The sequence below is a fragment of the Protopterus annectens genome, chromosome 13.part0, assembly GCF_019279795.1.
Source record: "Protopterus annectens isolate FY-2018-M chromosome 13.part0, PAN1.0, whole genome shotgun sequence".
NCBI classification, from domain to species: domain Eukaryota; kingdom Metazoa; phylum Chordata; order Ceratodontiformes; family Protopteridae; genus Protopterus; species Protopterus annectens.
The window spans coordinates 1339633654-1339655721 of NC_056747.1; the positions used below are offsets into that span (position 1 = coordinate 1339633654).

Consider the following 22068-nt stretch of genomic DNA (forward strand, 5'->3'; position numbering starts at 1 on the left):
TCGGCCCGAGTTCCACAGTCTTGGTCCGGCGTCGGTTGCTGTCACCTCCTCCCTGACGTCAGTGCGACAGGGGTATATAAGATGCAGCCAACGCCATTTTCCTCAGTTTATCTTGCCCCAGATGTCAGGTGCCCCCAAATAGGTAGGCAATTCAAATTGCTAGTAAAGTATACAAAAGAAAAGCAAACAACAATTTTCAGTTACCAGCAAATACTCCCCCCATAGGTAGTAAAGGGTAGAAGGCCAAGGTACATACCAGCAAGTAAGAGGGGAAGGAGGGAGGGTAACCTGGACTGCAGCAGTGTTTACACTCGAACATCTACATTTATGGTAGGTACAAAACTGTACTATGTTCATCGTGTTACACTGCTGCACACTTGGGTGGAATCAAAAAGCTGAAGTAGGGTGGCTGGTTCTATAAGGCATTAGGGGTGGCTATAAGGTCCTGCAGCACAGCAGTGGTGAAGCTAGCTCTGGATTTGGAGTATAAAGGCAAATGGTAATGCTTGGTGAAGGTATGCACAGAAAGTACTGTCATGTCTGTCATCTCGATTCGGCGGATAGGCAAGTCTGGGCAGTCCCTCGGCATGTGTAGTGGCAGCCCCAGCGTCACTCAGCTAAAGGCTTCATAGTAAAGGCATCTCCGGCATGTTCATCTCAGTGTTTCTCAGCCCCCTTGCCCCAGTTCCTCTTCTTGCCCTAAGGCCACATAAATATGGTTGGTTCCAAATAGTAGAAACAAACAAAAAATGGCAAAAAATAACATATATACAAACAAAAATATCCCATAATAGATTCCCCAGCAAAACAAAAGATAGGCAAATACCTAGGAGGTACCTACAGAGATGGGGAGGGTGGGTATCCCCACTGCTGAGGATGGCCTATAGGACATCTACATTTATGAGGGGTACAAATTGGTACTATGTCCTTTCAAGGATGCATCTGCATGCACATCTTTCAAGGTAGAAAAACCAGTCCCTGCAAACGGCAAGGGAGAGATAAGATTATGGTGTGTAATCGAGAAGCTTACTGCCAAACTGGGGAGGAGGAACCCTAATTCCGGAGTTAGTATAAAAGGTAGAATTACATGGCTTATGGAAATGTATGCAGGGATCAGGGCAGTAAAATGCATGTCTTGGCAAGCCATAGCAGATAAAAAAAGCTGTGGTAAGCTGTTCCTTGAAAAAGCTGATGTGGCCTGATGTTTTCTGGAGTTTTCTTCCCATGGTAGGAGTAACAAAATCTAATGCAATTTCCTATCCACTTAGAGATTCTCCACTTTTTCTTGCTTTTTTTCCCATTTGCTTTCATTATGCATATGCTGCCAGTAGCTGGTCAGTATTCTATTGCTCTTGTCCTTGCTCTTGCGTAGCGTTATTGTCGTAACGCATCATGTACATGGTATCCAAGGTAGTATTACCCCTGTTCTGTGGGAAGGGTGTAGGTAGGTGGATAGCTTGATTAAAAAGATAGGCTGGAGACAAGCTTTGGCATAAAAGTACCTTAGTCATCATGGACACTATAGTTGATATGGACTCAGGAAGGGCTGTACTGCCATTATTAATGCCTGTAGTACGGGTACCCTTCCCTTGATTGTGAGCAGAAGCAGGGAAAGCAGTTTTAAGTGATATGAGCTGCACTGTTGCTGTACTGTAATGCTGGAGTTGGAGGTATCAACTTTTCACAGCAAGTCAACAAGTGGCACAGCCTCAATGCAATGGTGGCAGGTGGCTTGGCATTTTTAATCTCTCCCAGAAACTGCCTGCCAGAAGGGATGTGAGACTGAGGGAGGAGAGAAGTTGTATTCTGCTGAAATATTCTGCTGAAATATCTGAATGGAAATGGAATAGGGAAGGCCGCCGTGGAAGAAGGCTGCCAAGTATTCCACCATGTTGCCTATGTTTACCAGACACACATTCTTACTTTTTGCAGTACTCCAATCCAGATATCTTTCCATTTTGCTTTTTATTTTTTTTTTGTTGAAGGGTCTGTGAGCCTCCAAGATTCCTCCTTTAACCCTTTTAACCCTAAATGGTCTATGTTGGGTTATTTGGTCTTTCAAGGCAGCCAGGCAGCCAGTTCCAGTGTTTGGATGCAGGGTTTTGAAGTTGTTCTGTGTTAACAGCAAAGGGAAACTAGGGCAGAGGCCAGGCCATGTTCGAGACCCGGTCTTCAGTAATGGGTAATGGGTACAATGTGCCCCTGTGCAGAGCTGGCAGGATGAGATATGGTGACAGTTCTTTTGAGTCTTCAATATGTGGCTGTGCATCAAGGGGGAAGGTGGGAATGCATATGCTGTCCAGTTTTTTCCAACTGAAAGATAGGAGTCCACTTTCCAAGCAAGTGGGTGAAAATCAGAAGATGTCGGATGCAAAGTTTCCATTAATGTAATGGTCGTGGTAGTTCTGCATAGGATGTCTGCTGTTATATTTTCTTGTTTCCCTTGGATTTTGCTTGTACTAAAATATTTGGAAGCTCAGTGCCACATTCAATGAGTTCCACATTCCAGGCATATCAGGTCCCATAGCATATTCTCTTGGGGGTATATGTGTGCCTCCTGTTGTTTGTTGATGTGCCACAAACTGTGGGTCCCTTGTATCCTTATCTGCAGTTGACCCTGAGCGGAAGGAAATGGTCTGAATGCCGCCTGAATTGATTTTTTGCTGGCATTTTTTGGTCTTTTGTGTGTAGGCCTTGTATGGTCTGAATCCCAGCCCTGGTGCCCCCACTGCCAGGCATCAGCATCCCCCCCCCAGGTCTCGAGGTGGGCCTGTGCTTGTGGTGCGCAGTTTGGGTTTTGTGGAAGGGGGCAGTCCTTGTTTTGCTTGGAATTCTGAGCCAGGCATGGAAATATTGGTGGAATTGTTTGAAGATTATTATTTGGTTACAGGCTGTGCTTGTGCTGAGACCACCACTGCTTACCAGTACCACTGTAACTTTCTCATATGTAGTCATGCATAATCAATGGCAATAGGCCATATATGTAATGCAGGACTTAACTGCAGGACTGCTGTCTTTCTTTGTTGTTCTTTGTTAATGCCATGAAGTATGCCATGAAGTAGAAAGTTTCTGCTTTCTTTTTGCTGTTTTGATAGAATGCCATTTGTTTTGATATGTCCAGATCTGCACCCAAGATCAGAATTGACAGCATTTTTTTATACTGACTATTTAGGGGGCTTTATGTAGATGGATGACCCTTTAGATCCTTTGTTAATTTGTTTTGTTGTTGTTAATTGCTTGGCAGTCGTCAGAGTAAAAGGGTAAGAATTTTCCCTGAAGCCCTCCTTTGAGCAGCAAGCCCTTATGGATGACATTTGAATACTCTGGGCACTCTAGAGTAGATAAGCCAAAGGCAGAAGCTGATGAAATGCATTGATGAAATCCTCCTGCTGAAAGGGTATCTTCTGCAATTTTAATTATTGGGGCGTGCAGGTATGCCTCGTATGAGGAGATCTGAGTGCAGCCAAGACTCCTTGCCCTCATGGGAGAAAAGCATGGGAAGAAGCAGGGTTAGGGTTTGCATTTTTTGAATTATGAGGGTATGGACAGATTAGGGAAAATAGAATAGGTTCTCATTCTTTTTCTTTTTTCTTTTCTTTTCTGAGAGTCTGGAGTAAAATCCTTCAAAATGTTTGCCCTTGTTCCAGCTTTCTCAGCCTTCAAAAGTAGTCTCATCCTTATTTGTTCTAGACCTTCTGTCTTACCCTTTCTAGGTAGTTTGGGCTTCCTCTCCTTGGTTGGTAGAGTATGGGAGACCCTGTCTGTAACCTTAGTCTATGGTCTTAAAAATTGTCTCCCTCTCCTGTGATGTAATGCCAGTTTAGAATAAAGGCTAAGCACCCTAAAGGGTGCCTCTCTAGTGCCCTCCTGCCTCTAGTTGTTGCCAACAAACTGACTGCATGCCAATTGGAAGGTGGTGGTGGTGGATGTGTGGCTGTACCCTGCTGGGGCTTAGCCTGCCACTGGCGTCCCCTGTAGGCACCTCTGACCTGACCCCTGCCTCTTGGCCCCGCCTCCTGCCTGCCTGCTCTGGGTCTGTCTGGGAAGGGACCAATTCTTGGAAGGCCATTCTTGGAAGGCTGCTAAACCTTGGAGGCTGGACCTTGGACTGGACTGGTCACTTTTTCTTTTTCTTTTCACCCACCTCAGCCTGCACCTTCTTGAGGGGCAAACAAATTGAGCTCCAGGGGATGAGCAGAGCTTTGATTTTTGATTTAACATTAAGGACTGCTCTTTTAACCATGCATGTCTTCTGATCACTCTGATCACTGTGCTGATCTCTGAAGATCTAAGAAGCCTCATCAGCATCGCATTTTTTGCCCTTTATTAATCTGACCTTGTGAGATGTTATGTTGCATTCCTGTTACATTTTTTTGTCTAATGGTTCATTTCCGACACAGTTTTTTTCCTTAACATTAATCATAAAATCCTGAATACTGAATCATGTAGATACTGAAGTCACAGGCCCTAGCTGAAAGAGTAGCAGTAGTGGAAGTTTTACCCCTAAGGCTCTAGGCCCAGAAGATTTCTTCGTTAGGAGGGGAGGGGTAAGTAGCTGCTACTTAGCTGGAGAGGGTCCTTGGGAGTTTGGGATCTGGCAAGGATCTGCAAAAGGGATGATAATACAGAGGAAAATGTGTGTACCTACCCAATGGCGCCCCATACCCGAGGGTAAGATGGGGAGCAGTACCGGGAGAGAGAAGATCCATCAAGTTACGAGCATCAGGACTGGAGAGGAAGGAGAAGAGAGGACTGGAAAAAAATGCAAAAGCCGTAGCAAATGCAACGGCAAAGCAAATCCTGGCCCCTGCCAAAATCCTGGCTTCCCCATCCTACATGCTCCTTCCCCCAAAGAAAATTCCTCCCCTGTAAAGAAAGAAGAGCAGGAGGAGGCAGAAGGAATGGACTCTTCTGCCTCAGAGTCCTCATAAGAGAAAAGGGATTATCTGATTCCTGAATTATCAATGATTGAAGAAGAGGAGCCATCTGAAGGAAACTGGCTCAGGGGCTTCTCTCTGAGTGGGTTCTCTGGAGGTGGGTGAGAGGCCCTTGGGATCGTGGGATCATAATCGATCAAAGAAATGAGATCCTCTGCTCTTTGTAGACTGAAGCTAGGCCCAGAGAGCCTCTTGAGGGTCTTAGCAGGCACAGATTTTTTTAGTTTTTTTGCTGCTTTAGCCCTGGCAAGGCCTTGCACATGGATAGCACAGCCATGAGCAGGGGGTAGAAATATCAAGGGATAGATCCAAGATAAATATATCATAAAACAGGATCAGGTGGGATTTCAGTAGCTGTTTTTCAGTAGCAGATTCAGCCAGGCTGATGAGGCCCTGCAGGCGGAAAGTGGAGCTTTTCGGAACGAAGAACGGACTCCGCTTCACCTTGAGCCGCGGTTGGCGACACGTTAGTTTAGGCTGATTCGCCCAAACCCCGAGGCTCCGAAAGACGTCGGGTCCTTTTCGCTTTTAGGAATTTGTTAGAGTTTGAGGAGACGGCATAATGCCCGGGCAAATGAGGGCAAAAACTAAACAAAAAAGCTTCGACAAATTCCGACCCGGCGTCTAAGCGTCTGTTGCCAGGGAAAAACAAGCTAGCTGCTGTAGCTGCTGGGCGCGTCTGGGTAAGGTAAAAGAAAGTTAAAAAGTTAAACAGTTATTCACTTTTTCTGACTGCGGCTGAGGCAAGAGAAGGTCCCAACTTTAGGCTCCGTGAAGTCTTAGTAGTAATCTCTGGTTCTGACCGACCCGTTCTAGGAACAGCAGCCCTATACAGCTTCTCGCCAGCGGTGACAAGAAAGAAAAAAAAATGGGAAAAATCCTTTGGCTGATGCGAGAACTGCCGCTACGCTGCCGGGCGGGTGAAGTACACCAGCGGCCGAGGCCAGACCCAGACTTTGGAATCCGGCCAAGGGGCTGCCCTGCGACAGGACACAACCCATTTGTAAGGACTGCAGATGCATCCTTGAAGGACATCTCCATGTTGCTGCTTCCAAAATATCCTTGGTAGGTACTCCTCTGAGGTAGGCAGTTGAAGTGGCTGTTGCCCTGGTGGAGTAAGATCTAATGCTGCTAGGTACAGGTTTCCCATGGTGTGTAGAGCAGAAATGTATACAATGCCCTATCCATTTTGAAATGGCTTTTCCCTGTGCTCCTGCAGCATATGCTACCAATAATTGCTCAGATTTTCTGAAAGCTTTGGTTTTGTCCAAGTAGAAGCGTAACTGTCTGTGAATGTCCAGAGAATGTAGTAGTCTCTCCCCATTTATTCTGTGGTTTTGGATAAAAAGATGGCAAGTGAATAGTTTGGTTTAGAGCCACACTTGATACCACCTTTGGCATAAACACAGGGTTAGTTCTTAAATGACACCCTGTCCTGGTGGAAAATGAGGAAATGTTCCACTGCCATTAGTGCCTATAATTCTGAAACTCTTTGTGCTGATGTTATTGCCAGTAGCAGAGCAGTTTTCCAAGAGATATATTTTAATTCTGCTGTGTTAGCTGGCTCAAAAGGAGGTAAAGTTAATTTTTCCAAAACAAAGTTGAGGTCCCAAGTTGGAGTAGGTGCTCTACGGGGCAGTCTTATGTTTTTAGCCCCTCTGAGATACTGTTTGAGCAAAGGATTAGAGAAAATTGGTGGATCCGTGTTGTAATGAGCAGAAATGGCAGAGGCGTGGATCTTGATGGATGAGAAGGAGAGGCCCTTGTCCAGCATCTCAGTTAAATATTGAATTATCTGAGGAATGTTTGGGACAAGAGGGTCAAGGCTGGGCGCCTGGTTCCAGGCACAGAATCTCTTCCATTTATCCGAATAGGCTTTCCTGGTACTAGGCCTTCTGGCCTCCAGAATGACATCCATAACAGCTTTGGAGAGAGGCATTGCTTGCTTGACTAAGGAATTTTCCATGCAGCTAGGTTTAAGGTCTTTAGCTGGCTGTGAAGTATCTGATTGTTGTGCTGTGTCAGCAAATGTGGGATTTGAGGCAAAATCCAGGGTGGTTCTTGTGCTACGTTCTTTACGATTGGGTACCAGTGCTGGCGTGGCCAGTCTGGTGCAATCAGGATCATCTTTAGCTCTTCTTGCCTGGCTTTTATGAGTACCTTTGTAAGGAGAGGTAAAGGTGGGAAAGCGTATACTTGTAGGTGTTTCCAGCCGAATGAGAGGACATCCACTTTCCATGCTTGTGGATGATAACTCCTTGTGCAGAACTTCTGTAGCTGGCAGTTCATTGGGAATGCAAACAGATCTATGTCCAGGCTCCACCACTTTTGTGTTATCATTCTGAATATTTGTGGATTCAATTCCCATTCGTGGGGATACATGATGTTTCTGCTTAAGTCGTCTGCCAGTGTGTTTTTCTCTCCTGGCAGGAACTGTGCTTGCAGATGAACTTGGTAGTCTAGAGCTGTGTACCACAAGGTCATGGCTTGTCTGCAGAGGGGTTAGGATTGTGTGCCCCCTTGCTTGTTTATGTACCACATAACTGTGGTGTTGTCTGTCTTTAGTAGTAGTTGTCCTGGATGCAGCAGGTCCTTGAAAGCTATAAGGGCATTTTGTACAGCTAGCATCTCTTTTTGATTGATGTGAAGATGCCTTTGCTCTGCAGGCCACTCGCCCTGAATACATTTTCCTGCCATGCGTGCTCCCCAGGTGTAATCCGATGCATCTGTTGTCAGTGTTTGCCTGGCTGCGGGTTGAGTAAAAGGCTGTCCCTTGTTGAGGTGACAAGCTTGAGGCCACCATCGAAACTCCTATTGAAGGCAAGGAATTAGTGGTATAACTGTTCCAAACTTTGACAGTGTTGAGACCATACAGTCTTGAGGTACCATTGTAGTTTCCTCGTATGCAGTCTGGCATATGAAATTAGTAGTATGCAAGATGCCATGTAGCCCAAGGCCTGCAGAATTTTTCTTGCAGGGAGTTGGGTCTTTGTTGCCATCAATTGAAAGTATTGAGTCAGTTGTCCATGCTTCTCTGGCTTGAGATAAGCCATCTGGGCCGTTGTGTTCAAGCTGGCACCCAGGAATATTATCTCTTGTGAGGGCACTAGTTTTGATTTCTTTTCATTTACTGTGTACCCCAGGCACCTTAATAACTTTTTTACGAATGCCAGATGCTTTAGAAGAATGTCCTTGCTCTCTGCTTGAATCAGGTAGTTGTCCAGGTACAGATAAATTTGAATTCCTTTTTGTCTGCAAAATGCAATTACTGGTGCCAGGCACTTTGTGAAGACCCTGGGCACAGTAGATAAGCCAAAGGGCAGTGCAGAGAATTGATAGTGCATTGAACCAGCTATGAATCTGAGGTATCTTCTGCAGTTTTGTCTGGTAGGGACATGCAGGTATGCCTCCTTGAGGTCCAAAGTCACGAGCCAAGCTTTCTTGCCCAGCATGGGAAGAAGCTGCTGTAGTGTCAACATTTTGAATTTCGGAACATCCAGGTAAGTGTTTAGAGAAGAAAGGTCCAGAATGGGCATCCAGGCTTTGTCCTTTCTGGGAACCAGAAAGAGTCTTGAGTAAAATCCTTGTCCTTGCTCCTGTGGTGGTACCTTTTGAATAGCTCTCATGTCCATGAGTACTGTAATTTGTTTTTGAGCCTCTGCCCGTTGATTTGGTGGCGGATTTGGCAGTCCTTTTAATCTTGGCAGAGTGTGAAAGTGGAAACTGTAACCTTGAGATACAATGTTGAGAACCCATTTGTCTTTGGTGATCCAATGCCTATTGTGATAGAAAAGTGACATTTTTCCTCCTAAGGGGGCTGCCAAGAGAGAGCTGTTTGGCAGCTGTAGTGGGAAGTCATTGAGGCTGCTTTTTATATGGTTGGGTCCTGTCTTCCCCTTCTTTTTGGCCTGGTGTACTCCAATGGCGAGGCCTGTAAGGACCTTGTGGTTGACCTCTACCTCTTGGACGTCTGTATCTGCCCCTTTGAGGTCTGTCTGTAACTGGAAAGGACCAATTCTTTGTTGGTCAATTTCTGCTAAAATGAGGAGGCTGAAAAGAAATCCTTCACCATTTGAATAGATTTTGCCTTATCCTCCATCTTCTTTAATACCTCCTCTGCCTTAACTCCAAACAACACATCCCGCTGCAAAGGTGCATCCAATAATTTTGCCTTAACATGATCTGGTAACGTATGTTCTTTTAACCAAGCATATCTTCTAATGACAGAGCCTGTAACTGCTGCTCTACAGGAGGCCTCTAAAGAATCAAAACCACATTACAAAGCATGTTTTCCCACTTGTTCAGCTGCATGCAATAAATCCTGCATTTCTTTAAAATTAGGAGGATCTGAATCTTTAAGCATCTTTTGTTTCAACTGAGACATCAAAAATTGCTGATGTTTTAGCATGTGAAACTGGCAATTTAAGGCTCTCATTGTTAAAGTTGCAGACGTATATACTTTCTTTCCCCATCTGTCTAATGCTCTGGAATCTCTGTCAGAGGGAACTGGGTTTTTTGCTGATGAGGCCTTAATCCCTTTGGGTCCCTTAAAAATAGTTTCAGGGTCAGTAACAGGGCTTTTATACAGAAATTTGTGAGAGTCAGGGACTCTGTAATATCTATCAGGTTTAACTGGGGCTGGAGGTAAGGAGCCAGGATTTAAGCTGGATTCAGTATACACATCATCCACAATATCCAACACTGGCAGAATAGCAAGGGGTCTGTGTTAATCCTGGCCTTCCCAATGGAAATGCTCCCTCATGGTATGTAAGGTCTCCTCAAAGGAGTAGTCCTCAGGCGGAGAGGCTGATGGAATTGATTCCTCAGCATCAGAATCCTCATAAGGGGGTAAAGAATATCCTAGGTCTGAGGATGAATCTGAAGAAATGGACATCTGGTCGGAAGATTCATAGTCTGCATCCTGTCTGGGCCTTTTATCAGGTGGGGGATGGGACCCCCTGATCAGAGTGATTAGATCTTCAGCCATTTTGAGCATTTGTTCCATAGGCATGGAGGCCTGTCCTGGAGAATGCTGTATCTGTTTCTTTGTTTTTAAGGGGGCCTTAGACTTAGCAGAGGGTTTAATGGTTAACTGGGTAGGTCTGAAAACCCCCTCTGATGCTGTGGATTGCTCAGCTACTTCAGTTCCCTCCGAAGGGTTAGTTTCAGAAGGCTGAAAAACTTGTGCGTCCGAAGGACCAGCCAGCTCCACGTGGGAGTCGGAGGCGGTCTGTGGTTCTGTGGAAGTGGTCGTCAGAAGCTGCGAAGGCGCCTCGTTGAAAACCGGAGAACTGGCGACTGGCCTAGAAGAGGCCTCGTCGTCAGTTTTGGGCCTCGGATGCCTGTCCTTGTCTTTGCGCTTTTTGTGTATTCCGGTCGTCGGAAGATCCGACGGCATGGTGTAATTGAATTTTCTGCCAAAATAATGTCGGGCAAAATCAAACCGCCGTTTAATAGTGCTCTTGTTAAACCTAGCAGAAAACCGACAACCAGTGACGTCGTGGTCTGGGCCTAGGCATGGGATACAATAGGAATGGAAATCCTTATGAGGTATTTGCTTTCCACAAGAAATACAGTTATTAACTTTTACTAACATCGGTCTGAGGCAAGAAAAAGTTTCCCCAACGGGGTACTTAGCTTTGTAGAAGACTTTGGTTCTGGATTCAGAATGAAAATCTCAGGAGTAGGCCAACCGGTACTTGCGAACTGCTTTTGCTTCGGGCACCGTGCGGCAAGAAAGACTGAGGAAAATGGTGTCGGCTGCATCTTATATACCCCTGTCGCACTGATGTCAGGGAGGAGGCGACAGCAACTGACGCAAGAAAAGACTTTGGAACTCGGGCCGACTGGGGAACCGCCTGACGGCAGGATAACCCAAATGTAAAGACTGCAGCAGTGTAACACGATGAACATTCACAGACGCACAGGTGAAAACAGGAAGTTATGTACTCACTATAACGTTCGATGTATGTAGTCCATCTCGCCTCACATTCTTACCCGTGCGTACTCGGCCAAACTTTTGTAGCTCGAAGTCTTCTATTGGCTGGGCTAAGCAGGTATCCCATGGTGCACTGCTCCATATCCCCAGATCTAGTTTGCTGCAATACTCATTCATACCCCATGCATACACAACATCCAGATAAAAAGAATAAGCTTAAGTAAAGGGAACTCTGTAAATAACAACCTAACCTCCAGATCCTCCAGGAAAGGGGAAGGTGGGAGGGTAGGTAAGAATGTGAGGCGAGATGGACTACATACATGGAACGTTATGGTGAGTACATAACTTCTTGATGTTATGTAGTCCTATCTCGCCTACATTCTTACCCGTGGGACAGCGTCCCTAGCACCTACATCCTGGGTGGCTCATAGGAAAATACTCCTGAGTACTGTGGAGCCAAAGGACGACCTGCCCCTAGAAACCACGTCCAATTTGCAATGAGAAACAAATGTGTGAGGAGAAGCCCAAGTAGCTGCAGCACATATATCATCCATTGACAATCTGGCTTGATAAGCTGTAGATGTAGAAACAGCCCGAGTAGAGTGAGCCTTGACCGGAAATGGCAGATCTTTTTCTCCTGCTTGGTAGGCAAAAGAGATGCAACTAGATATCCATCTGGATATGGAGATCTTGGAGACCGGGAATCCAATTTTGTTTTCCGAAAAGGAGACAAATAGTTGATCAGACTTCCGGATATCTTTTGTTCGGTGCAGATAGAAACGTAACTGTCGGCGTACATCCAATTGATGAAATTTAAATTCTGCCTTGTTTGAAAATTGAGGAAAGAATACAGGCAACTCAATGGATTGATTAAGATTAGACACGGAAGCCACTTTAGGAAGAAAAGAAGGGTTTGGTCGAATAGAAACCCTGTCCTTATGGAAGATTAAGTAAGGAGGTTTGATAGAGAGGGCTTGAATTTCTGAAACTCGCCTTGCTGAAGTGATTGCTGTTAAGAAGGCTGTTTTCCAGGTCAAGAATTTCGATTCACAGGTAGCTGCAGACTCGAAAAGTGGTGAAGTAAGGGATTGTACAACAAAATTGAGATTCCAAGGCATGATAGGTTCAGAGACGGTGGACAGAGTAACAGAGTACCCTTCAGGAAAGCCTTGCAGAGTCTATGAGCCATGAGACTAGGTTCATTAGCCACATGAAAATTAGAGATCGCTGCCAATTGAACTTTGATGGTAGCTGATGCGGAACCCTGATGGAAAAGCATAGACAAAAACTCCAAGACTGAAGCAATTGGAGCTGTGTAAGGATCAGTTCCTTGGGTATGCGGCCAAATAGAAAACCTCTTCCATTTGCTGGAATAAATCTTCCTAGTAGATGGCTTATGAGAGGAAGACAAAATGTAAACCACTTCCGGTGAAAATTTATGAAGCCTAACTAACGACGGAAGTGGAGTAGCCCGGCTGTCAACCGGAGGGTCATCAGAGAGGGGTGGAAATGTCCCGACATGTGTGTCAGCAAATCTGGTTGAGGGTCCAGAATCCAAGGGGTGTCCACAATGTATGGTTGAAGAAAAGGGAACCAGACTTGATGAGGCCAGTGTGGAACAATCAGAATCATTCTGCTTCCTAAGGATTGCACTTTCTAAATCACCTTTGACAGTAAGGGAAACGGGGGGAAAGTATAAAGCAGACCGGAGGGCCAATCGTGAACCAGAGTGTCCCTGGGTGACTCCCCCTGTGGGGGGATCAGCTTGAAGTAGTTGCTGCATTTGGCATTGAAGGGGCTGGCAAAAAGGTTGCAGCAAGGCTGACCCCATCTGCTGAAGATTCGTTCTGCAATTAGACGATTCAGGGACCACTCGTAAGGCATCAGAATAGCTGTGCTTAGCCTGTCCGCAATCACGTTGGACTTCCCCGGGATGTGCATTGCCATCAGAAACCGTTGGGAAGTTACTGACCACTGCTACACTCGCATGGCCTCTCTGCACAGGGGGTAAGACCTGGTTCCCCCTTGCTTGTTTAGATACCACACTATTGACATGTTGTCCGAGTGTATTGCAATCGTCCCTAGAGGTAAAAAGCTCTGAAGTGCTTGCAACAGAGGTAGCACTGCTCTCATCTCTAGGACGTTGATATGCAGATGTATCCCGTGATCTTGCCACGTGCCTTGGACTGTCCTGCCAAGATAATGCTCCCTCCCCATCTGGGAGGTGTCCGTGGTCACTGTGGCAACCGGGATGGGTGGAACGAAGGGTTTTCTCCCATCCAAATTATTGGTGCAAAGCCACCAACTGAGGTCCTTTTTGCATCTGTCCGTGAGCAAAATGGCGTGAGAAAGTGGAAATTTTTGGAGAGACCATTGAACAAAGAAGAGCCATTGGAGAAATCTCGTGCAATCTCACTAGAGGGACCAACATAATTGTTGCTGCTATGATCCCCAAGAGTTGGAGAACCCATCTTGCCTTCGCTTTCCTCAGGAGCATCAGGATGTGTACTTGTTGTTGAAAGACTCTGATCCTCTCCTGCGGTAAAAATGCTCGCATTCGAATGGTGTCTAATTCTGCGCCTATAAAGGTGACGCTGTGAGGGCAACAAAGCAGAATTTTCCCAATTTAGTATTATGCCCAACTGCTGACATAGAGTGATGGTAGCATCCCTGGTTTGGACTAGTTGATGTCTGGTGGGGGTGTTAAGGAGCCAGTCGTCCAGATACGGAAACACTTGGAATCCCTGACGTCTCAAGTGAGCCATCACCACCGCCATACACTTGGTGAACACCTTGGGGGCTGTGGTGAGACCAAAGGGCAGGGCTCGAAACTGGAAATGACTGGCTCCCAGCCAGAAGCGTAGGTGACTCCTGGACGCCCTGTCCATTTTTACATAGTAGTAAGCATCCTTGAGGTCGATGGAGCACATCCATACCTCCTCTCCCTACAATGGGAGAATCGATTGTAGTGTGAACATATGGAACTTGGGACTTCTGTATATAGTTCTTCAGTTGGCTGAGATCTAATATGGGTCTCAGGTCCCCTGTTCTTTTCGGCATCAAAAAGAATCTTGAGCAAGTCCCTAATCCGATTTGGTCTGAGGGGACACGCTGGATGGCTGCTTTTCCTAGCAGCTTTGAAACTTATGAGGCTGCTTGATCCCTTTGACTGGGTGGAACATCTGGGATTTTTCTGATTGAAGGGGGGTTTGATGTAAAGGGAATGAGGTAACCTCCGGAAATTATTTGTAATACCCATCGGTCCTGGGTGATGCTTTCCAGGCTTCCGGATATAACGAAATTCGACCACCGACTGGCTCCGGATAAGCACAGCCAGGCACTCCCTCAGGAACGAGAGTAGGGAGAGCCGTGAAAGGAATCGCGCTCTCCCGAATTGCTGGGGCCCCCTCTGCCTCTAGGGCGGCGTCTCCCTGAATAACCTCTCCCTCCTCTGCCTCTGGAGGGAGAATCACCTTGTGCAGCAGGAAAAAACCTCTGTGATTTCTTGAACCACATCTTCCCACCACGCTGGGCCTTGGGGTAAGGCCTAGAAGGAAGGGAAAAATGGACCCCTATGGCAGACAGGGTCTTTCCCTCTTGCTTGCACCTGGTGAGGGTGTCTTTCACTTTGGTTCCGAACAAAGAAGAACCATCAAAGGGGGGCGTCAGTGAAGGAAGACTTGAAGGCCTCCGCGAAGTGACACAGGCGCAGCCAGGCTTGCCTTCTAAGGGCAACTCCTGAGCTTGCTGCCCTACTCGCTCCCTCGGCTGCATACAAAATGAGCTGCATGGAGGAGATGACAATGGAATTGAGGGTAGACACCAGTCGTTCTCCCGCAGTAGTGGGAGAATAGATTGCAGTGTGACCATCCGGAACTTTACTTTTGGTACTGCCAGGTTAAAGAGAGAGAGGTCCAGGATGGGCCTCGCGTCCCCCATCTTTTTTGGCACCAGAAAAAACCTGGAGTAAAACCCTGACCTGAGCTGATCTGGGGGGACGGGCTGGATGGCTCTTTTTTGTAAGAGCTGCTGAATTTCTGCAGCAGCTGCCTCCCTCTGATTGGGTGGTACATCGGGGAGGCTTCTGATTCTGGGGGTTACAAGAAAGGGTTCCTAGAAGTCACAATGTTGGAGCCAGGCTTGCCTCCTCATGACCAGCCCGACTCCGCCTGCTCTAGCGGCTCCCTCAGTGGTGCGAGACAAAAGCCGCATACAGGTGTTGGAAATAGAATGTAGGGTGGACATTCGGGAGGAATACAGTTGCTTGTCCCCTTCCGACATGGACCCTGGGGGGGAAGCAGCGTATTCTTTGATTAGATCCCACTGCATCTGAATGACATGTGCCATATAGTTCAGGGCCCTCATGGAGAAGGTCGTTGAACTGAAGGCCCGCTTCCCAAGGCGGTCCATCGCGCAAGACTCCTTGCTTGGCGGATGAACCGTGAGGCTCTCCTGAGCCAACTCTCTCATGGCGACTGCCGCCACCAACATGGCATCCACAGGGGGACCTCTGCTCCAATGGGTTCTCTCTGACGGGGGGCTCAAGATTTTGTCCGGGCGCTTGGGAACAGACTCTACAGTGTCCGGCTCCCTCCAAGCCCTAGTGGCTATAAGATCCACCAAGGGGTCGGGGGGAGGGGACACCCAAGAGGTAGATGGCCCTGCCTCGAACGCCTCTAGGAATACGGACTCATCGGAGGAAGCCTTGGGGGCAGACCACCCACCCCTTATTCTGAGCATTTCCACGATGTCTCCAAAGGAGACATCCTCGGGGGGGTGACCTTGGGGAGCCTTCCCCTTCATCCAAGTCCGTATCTTTGGTGAGGGACTCAGGGGAGTCCACGTGCCTCCTCTTGCACTTCGACTTGCAAGGAACCTCCTCGGGGGGGGGGCTGTCCGAGGAGTCCTCACCAGCAATATCCTGTTCCAATGGAACACCTAGAGGCGTTGAAGCAGGCTGCCCCGAAGGCCGGGTGAGGGGAGCCAGGACCAGCTGAGAGGGAGTGCAGGGGAGAGCCGAAGCCAGGACCGGAGGCCTGGATGCACTCAACAGTACCGTCTCCACCACCGTGAAAGCCGAGGGGGAGCCGCTCTCTGATGGATCCGAGAAACGACTCCCACTCTGATCCGAGGCGGGGATCGGACCCGGAGCCGAGATATCTGATCCAAAGGACCCGCGCGCTCCAACCGGGACGGGGCCAAAAGCACACCGAGTCCCTCGGATCCGAAGCTCGGCCCACGGCTCTGAGAGGTCGGATCCGACAAACTCGAGGGAATCGTCGAAGCCGAAGTGCCTAGCACTGCCGGCTCCGACCCACCCCCGGATCTAACGCGGCTCGGCTCCGACAGCTCTGAACCCGGAAGGCGGGTCGGAGAAGGAGCGATAGGAGCAAAAAAGGGGGTTGAGCTCCCCCCCCGGAGAGTGTGGGTGGCAAGAGCACTCCCATCTGCATCTGGGCCTGGATGAACCTCATCATCCGGTCCATGTCCGCATCTGACATACTGAAGGTGGACCTCGAGGAGGCCACCGAGGCATGCCTGGAGTGCCGCCTCGATGACCTCGACGGGGACTGGGTTACCTCCTCCTTGGGTCCCGGTGTGAAGCAAAGGGATCGGATCCGAGGAGGAGGCGAACCAGAAACCCTGGAGGGAGAAGCCCGTTTGGCAGGCAGGGCCGAGGAGTCGTCTTCGGCCCGCCGCTTAAGGTGATTCTCCCTCCGCTTCTCTCTCCTGGCATCCCTCACCTCCGAAGCCACAGTGGGAGGTTGAGTCCCGGCCGGAGGGAGGGGGGCAGGAGTGGCCGCTACCGAGGACTGGGTAGCGGCCGGGTCTAGGGGCAAAAGGCCCGACAGAACTAGCTTCGACCTCCAATCCTTAAGTGCCCTGGGGTTGAACGCAGCGCAAATCGCGCAACCCGAAGAGAGGTGTTCAACCCCAAGGCACCTAACGCACCGAGTGTGGCCATCAGCCGGTGAAAGCTTGTGACCACACTCGGTGTATTTCGAAAAAATGGCTTTAGGGGCCTCCGACATCACTAAAAAAAAACATACCCGCTAGGCCCCTACACACTACACACACACACACACACACTGTGACAAGCGAGGGCAGGGAGGAGAAATAATAGATAAAAAATTAAGCTATTTTAGCTAAAAGGAGTGAAATTAGCGCTAAGGAAAACCTAAACACACACACAAACACTCGCTCAAAGAGAGTATAAGAAAAAAAATGAAAACTTTCTTTTCTCACAAAATTTGACCAAGAGCTCTGGAATCTAGCTGTTGCTTGAAGAGCGGCAAACTAGATCTGGGGTCAGTCAGGGTTGGTAGGGGATTATGGGTAAAGGGAGGAGCTAGGAGCTCGGATCTATGCTGTGATAGAAGTTGCCGGCTCGGATCTGAGATTGGATCCGTATCTCAAAGGTTGCTGACAAATGAAGTTCCTACTTCAGATCTAATGACACTAGACTGGGAGGCATGTCATAGATCAAATATACAGTATGGGTGGGCAACTGCAAAGCCACCAAGTATAAGAACACACAACACAAGGGGGGGTGGTGCTAAAATTACAGTTCCTAGCTGTAGCCACTAAATGAAAGTTTTAAACAGATCAAGGAGCAAGCAGACTCTAGAGAATGCTTTTAACTGTAAACAGACAGTTATAGTAATGCACACTATTACAGTTCCTAGCTGTAAAACACAGAAACCTCAAAAATCAAAAATGTACAGAAAAGCTCGGATAGAGCACTCACAAACAGAAAATACAACTCTCAGTATGAAAAAGCAGTTTACAGTTAAGTAATTCAATAAACATGCAATTAGAGTAATGAAACAGTATCTAGCAATGAAAAATACAGTTAAAACAGTACATAAATTCAGTGAAACAATAAAAAAGCTTTATAACAGTGCAAAAGGTAGTAGATCAACTGTATAGCACAATTATAAGTGTTTCAGAAGTGCAGTTTAGTGAAATAAGTGTAAGAAATAACTTATCCTGCTCTTGGAATCTTAAGGAATTTCCACTTAGTTTCAGTAATGAAACACAATCCACAGTTTGAGCAATACAAGCACAACCTTTTCAAGACACAGGGTTTATATACCAGTAAGGATGGAAGAGTTAGAAGATCAAATTACTACTCAGCCCCTGCTATTACGCAATCACTCATACTACAGAAGGTCATGAGGCATTGTTACTCTCAATAATAATGAAGACAGACTATGAGCAGAAAATGGCTGCCAGAAACACAGGAAACTCAAACAAAACTTCCAGCCTAGACAGCAGGCCTCTATCAAGATTATGCCACCTGAGCAGAACACAGTAACCTCACTTTAAAAGCATAGAAAGGACACCCACACAGAGAAAATACAAGTCTCAGTATGAAAAAGCGGTTTACAATTTAGTAATTAAATAAAAATGCAATTATAGTAATGCACACTATTACAGTTCCTAGCTGTAGCCACTAAATGAAAGTTTTAAACAGATCAAGGAACAAGCAGACTCTAGAGAATGCTTTTAACTGTAAACAGACAATTATAGTAATGCACACTATTACAGTTCCTAGCTGTAGCCACTAAATGAAAGTTTTAAACAGATCAAGGAACAAGCAGACTCTAGAGAATGCTTTTAACTGTAAACAGACAGTTATAGTAATGCACACTATTACAGTTCCTAGCTGTAAAACACAGAAACCTCAAAAATCAAAAATGTACAGAAAAGCTCGGATAGAGCACTCACAAACAGAAAATACAACTCTCAGTATGAAAAAGCAGTTTACAGTTAAGTAATTCAGTAAACATGCAATTAGAGTAATGAAACAGTATCTAGCAATGAAAAAAACAGTATAAAACAGTACATAAATGCAGTGAAACAATAAAACAAGCTTTACAAAAGTGCAAAATGTAGTAGATCAACTGTACAGCACAATTATAAGCATTTCAGAAGTGCAGTTCAGTGAAATAAGTGTAAGAAATTACTTATCCTGCTCTTGGAATCTTAAGGAATTTCCTCTTAGTTTCAGTAATGAAATACAATCCACAGCCTGAGCAATACAAGCAAAACCTTTTCAAGACACAGGGTTTATATACCAGTAAGGATGGAAAAGTTAGAAGATCAAATTACTACTCAGCCCCTGCTATTTCCCAATCACTCGTACTACAGAAGGTCAGGAGGCCTTGTTACTCTCAATAATAATGAAGACAAGACTATCAGCAGAAAATGGCTGCCAGAAACACAGGAAACCCAAACAAAACTACCAGCCTAGACAGCAGGCCTCTATCAAGATTATGCCACCTGAGCAGAACACATTGGCTCTTCTTGACAGAGGCTCAGTTAATTAATCAATGGGGCGGTGAAAGCTGACTCACTCTGGCTAGGCTTATAAATGCCCTCGGGCAGATAGCCTAGTACCTACCTATGAACAAGCTTCGTGAGAAGCTCTCAATCAGCAAATTAAATAATAATCAGCAACAAAGTAACTGCAGTAATACCCTTTGTCTGTTTAACCCAAATAAAATAATCATTAGCAGCAAGGTATCTGCAGTAATACCCTTCATCTACTCAACCCAAATGAAATAATAATCAGCAGCAGCAAGGTATCTGCAGTAATACCCTTCATCTACTTAACCCAAATGAAATAATAATCATCTGCAGTAATGCCCTTCATCTACTTAACCCAAATGAAATAATAATCATCAGCAGCAAGGTATCTGCAGTAATGCCCTTAATCTACTTAACCCAAATGAAATAATAATCATCAGCAGCAAGGTATCTGCAGTAATACCCTTCATCTACTTAACCCAAATGAAATAATAATCATCTGCAGTAATGCCCTTCATCTACTTAACCCAAATGAAATAATAATCATCAGCAGCAAGGTATCTGCAGTAATACCCTTCATCTACTTAACCCAAATGAAATAATAATCATCTGCAGTAATGCCCTTCATCTACTTAACCCAAATGAAATAATAATCATCAGCAGCAAGGTATCTGCCGTAATGCCCTTCATCTACTTAACCCAAATGAAATAATAATCATCAGCAGCAAGGTATCTGCAGTAATACCCTTCATCTACTTAACCATTATTAAGACAGTCAAACTGGTGTCACAGTCAGTACATGTTTATGCATGCTTTCTATTACTAGCACAACTGTGTAATCTTGACTTAGTTACTATTTTTTGCTACTTTCTTCTCCTCATTCCAAATCCATACCATTTCTCCTACAGTTGCAGGAACACTTCTTAACGGAGGCAATCACACAGAGTAAATCATCAGATGGGTTTATCCCCTCCAAATTAATGTGCAATGATACACAGGGACACAATTTGGCAGGACTGCACTGCTAAGCTTATAAAGGCTCTGGTGACTATTATTATAATATACAACTATGAACCTATTTGTCTACTAGGTGATTTCTTATAATACTCCATTCCTTTGCCATCTTCTGTTCTTTATAACCATAAGCCTTGTAACATCAACTCAGTCAGGATGTCTAGCAAAAACTCAAAACTGGTGGTGGTGGGGAAATGCACTTAATGGATAATGTCCAAGGGCAGGATCTAAAAAGATGCAGAGGGACCCAAATGTTGCACAAAGATGGGGAAAACTTAATTTGCCTGCTCCTTTAGCGAGTGTCCCCCTTCAAGTGCCCTTACCTTCTCAATAGCATGATTCTAAATGACTACTCCAAACCTCAATCATGTAATGAAAGATGAAGTGGCAGTGATGAATGAGATACTGCGGGTACCACGTGCGAAGGGGATTACACAAGTGATTACATCATCTTCCTCTGTACAGGGCATGACTAAAGCTGCATCTGGAGTAATGTCCACAGTTCCAGAATGCAAAACTCATGAAGATAATTTATGATGTTGCAAAGTGTGGTAAGAAGAGCTAATAAACCAGTGAAGATGAATGGTATGCCTTAACAATAATATTAAGACAACATTTAGCACGTACATATAAAATAGACAAAAGAGAAACAACCTGCATTCTATGTGGACAAAAATGGAAAGGAAATAGAGGAAAGGATGGCAAGTTGTCTGAAGAAATGTACAATTAAGACTTAAGAAATACTTCACAAGGAATGTGAATGGGTCCAGGATGCACTGCTTGAGGCAATGATAAGAAAACAAACACTGCTTCACACAGAGGGTAGTAGTACCTGGTAATGTACTAACTGAGGCAATGACACAGAGTAATTCATCAAATGGGTTTAAAGCTGCTTGAAAGAGGATGAGAAGGGGCTGCTAGTAAAGTATTCGACAACTGCAACATTTCAATGAAAGCAAAAGGCACAGCTCTTTTTTCACCTGAATCTCTGTACAGTCTCAGATACGTCTCACACTGTGACAAAAGCCTCTGAAATATTCTTAACTCCTAACCTATTTCCATTCTAGATGACATTTGTTCTGTGCCACTATGTACAGAGAGATATGCCAACCAAAGCCTGCTAAAAATCAAAAATTCTTTCTCCCTGTATGGCATACAATCATCCATTAAAAATCAGATAACACAGTGAGTTCAAGTTACTGAAGAACAAAATATAATTTCAAAAACTGTTTTTACTTGCCTCGATAGTGTTCCATACGGGTATGGTGAGTAATACCCTGAGATCGGAAACTCAGACTTAGAATGTAGCGGGGGTCCGAGCTGTCACGGACCAAGAATGACCCATCTGGCTTTCCTTTCAGCTTCATCTCAGCATCTTCCCAGTTCATAGGACCCCAGTACCAGCCACACTGTCATGGAAGACAAAAACAAATGATTCAAATGTAATATTTTAGTTTTGTTAAAACTGTGTACTTTTTGTGTGAAATGTTAATAAAGGACAGAGTTAAAAAAAAAAAAAAACAACGGCTGGCAAAATCAATTACAAATGCTGTGTGATCCATTTTTTTAAAATAAGTAGCAGTCTTTTGCTTAAGTTATAGCATCAAAATCTACAATGTAAAAGTCTTCTTCTTTCGGCTTTTCCCGGTTAGGGGTCACCACAGCGCATCACCTGTCCACTCATGATTGGCAGTGGAGTTTTACAGTGTCAAACTGCCAGCCCGGCGCCCAACCTTCTACAGAAGGCACACACACACACACACACACACACACACACACACACACACACACACACACACACACACACACACACACACACACACACAAAACTAAGGCCAATTTAGAGTGTCCAATCCACCTACAGCA

General features: G+C 45.7%; 1 protein-coding gene across 2 annotated transcripts in view; it reads right to left on the reverse strand.

Annotated features, from left to right (window-relative positions):
* The window catches only part of SOCS7 (suppressor of cytokine signaling 7), a 939941-nt gene that overhangs the window by 411079 nt on the left and 506794 nt on the right, over positions 1 to 22068 (reverse strand). For both annotated transcript variants that reach the window (XM_044055367.1, XM_044055366.1), the window contains exon 6: positions 21443 to 21611. In XM_044055367.1, coding sequence (XP_043911302.1) covers positions 21443 to 21611 — 169 coding nt within the window. The remainder of the gene's footprint in view (positions 1 to 21442; positions 21612 to 22068) is intronic.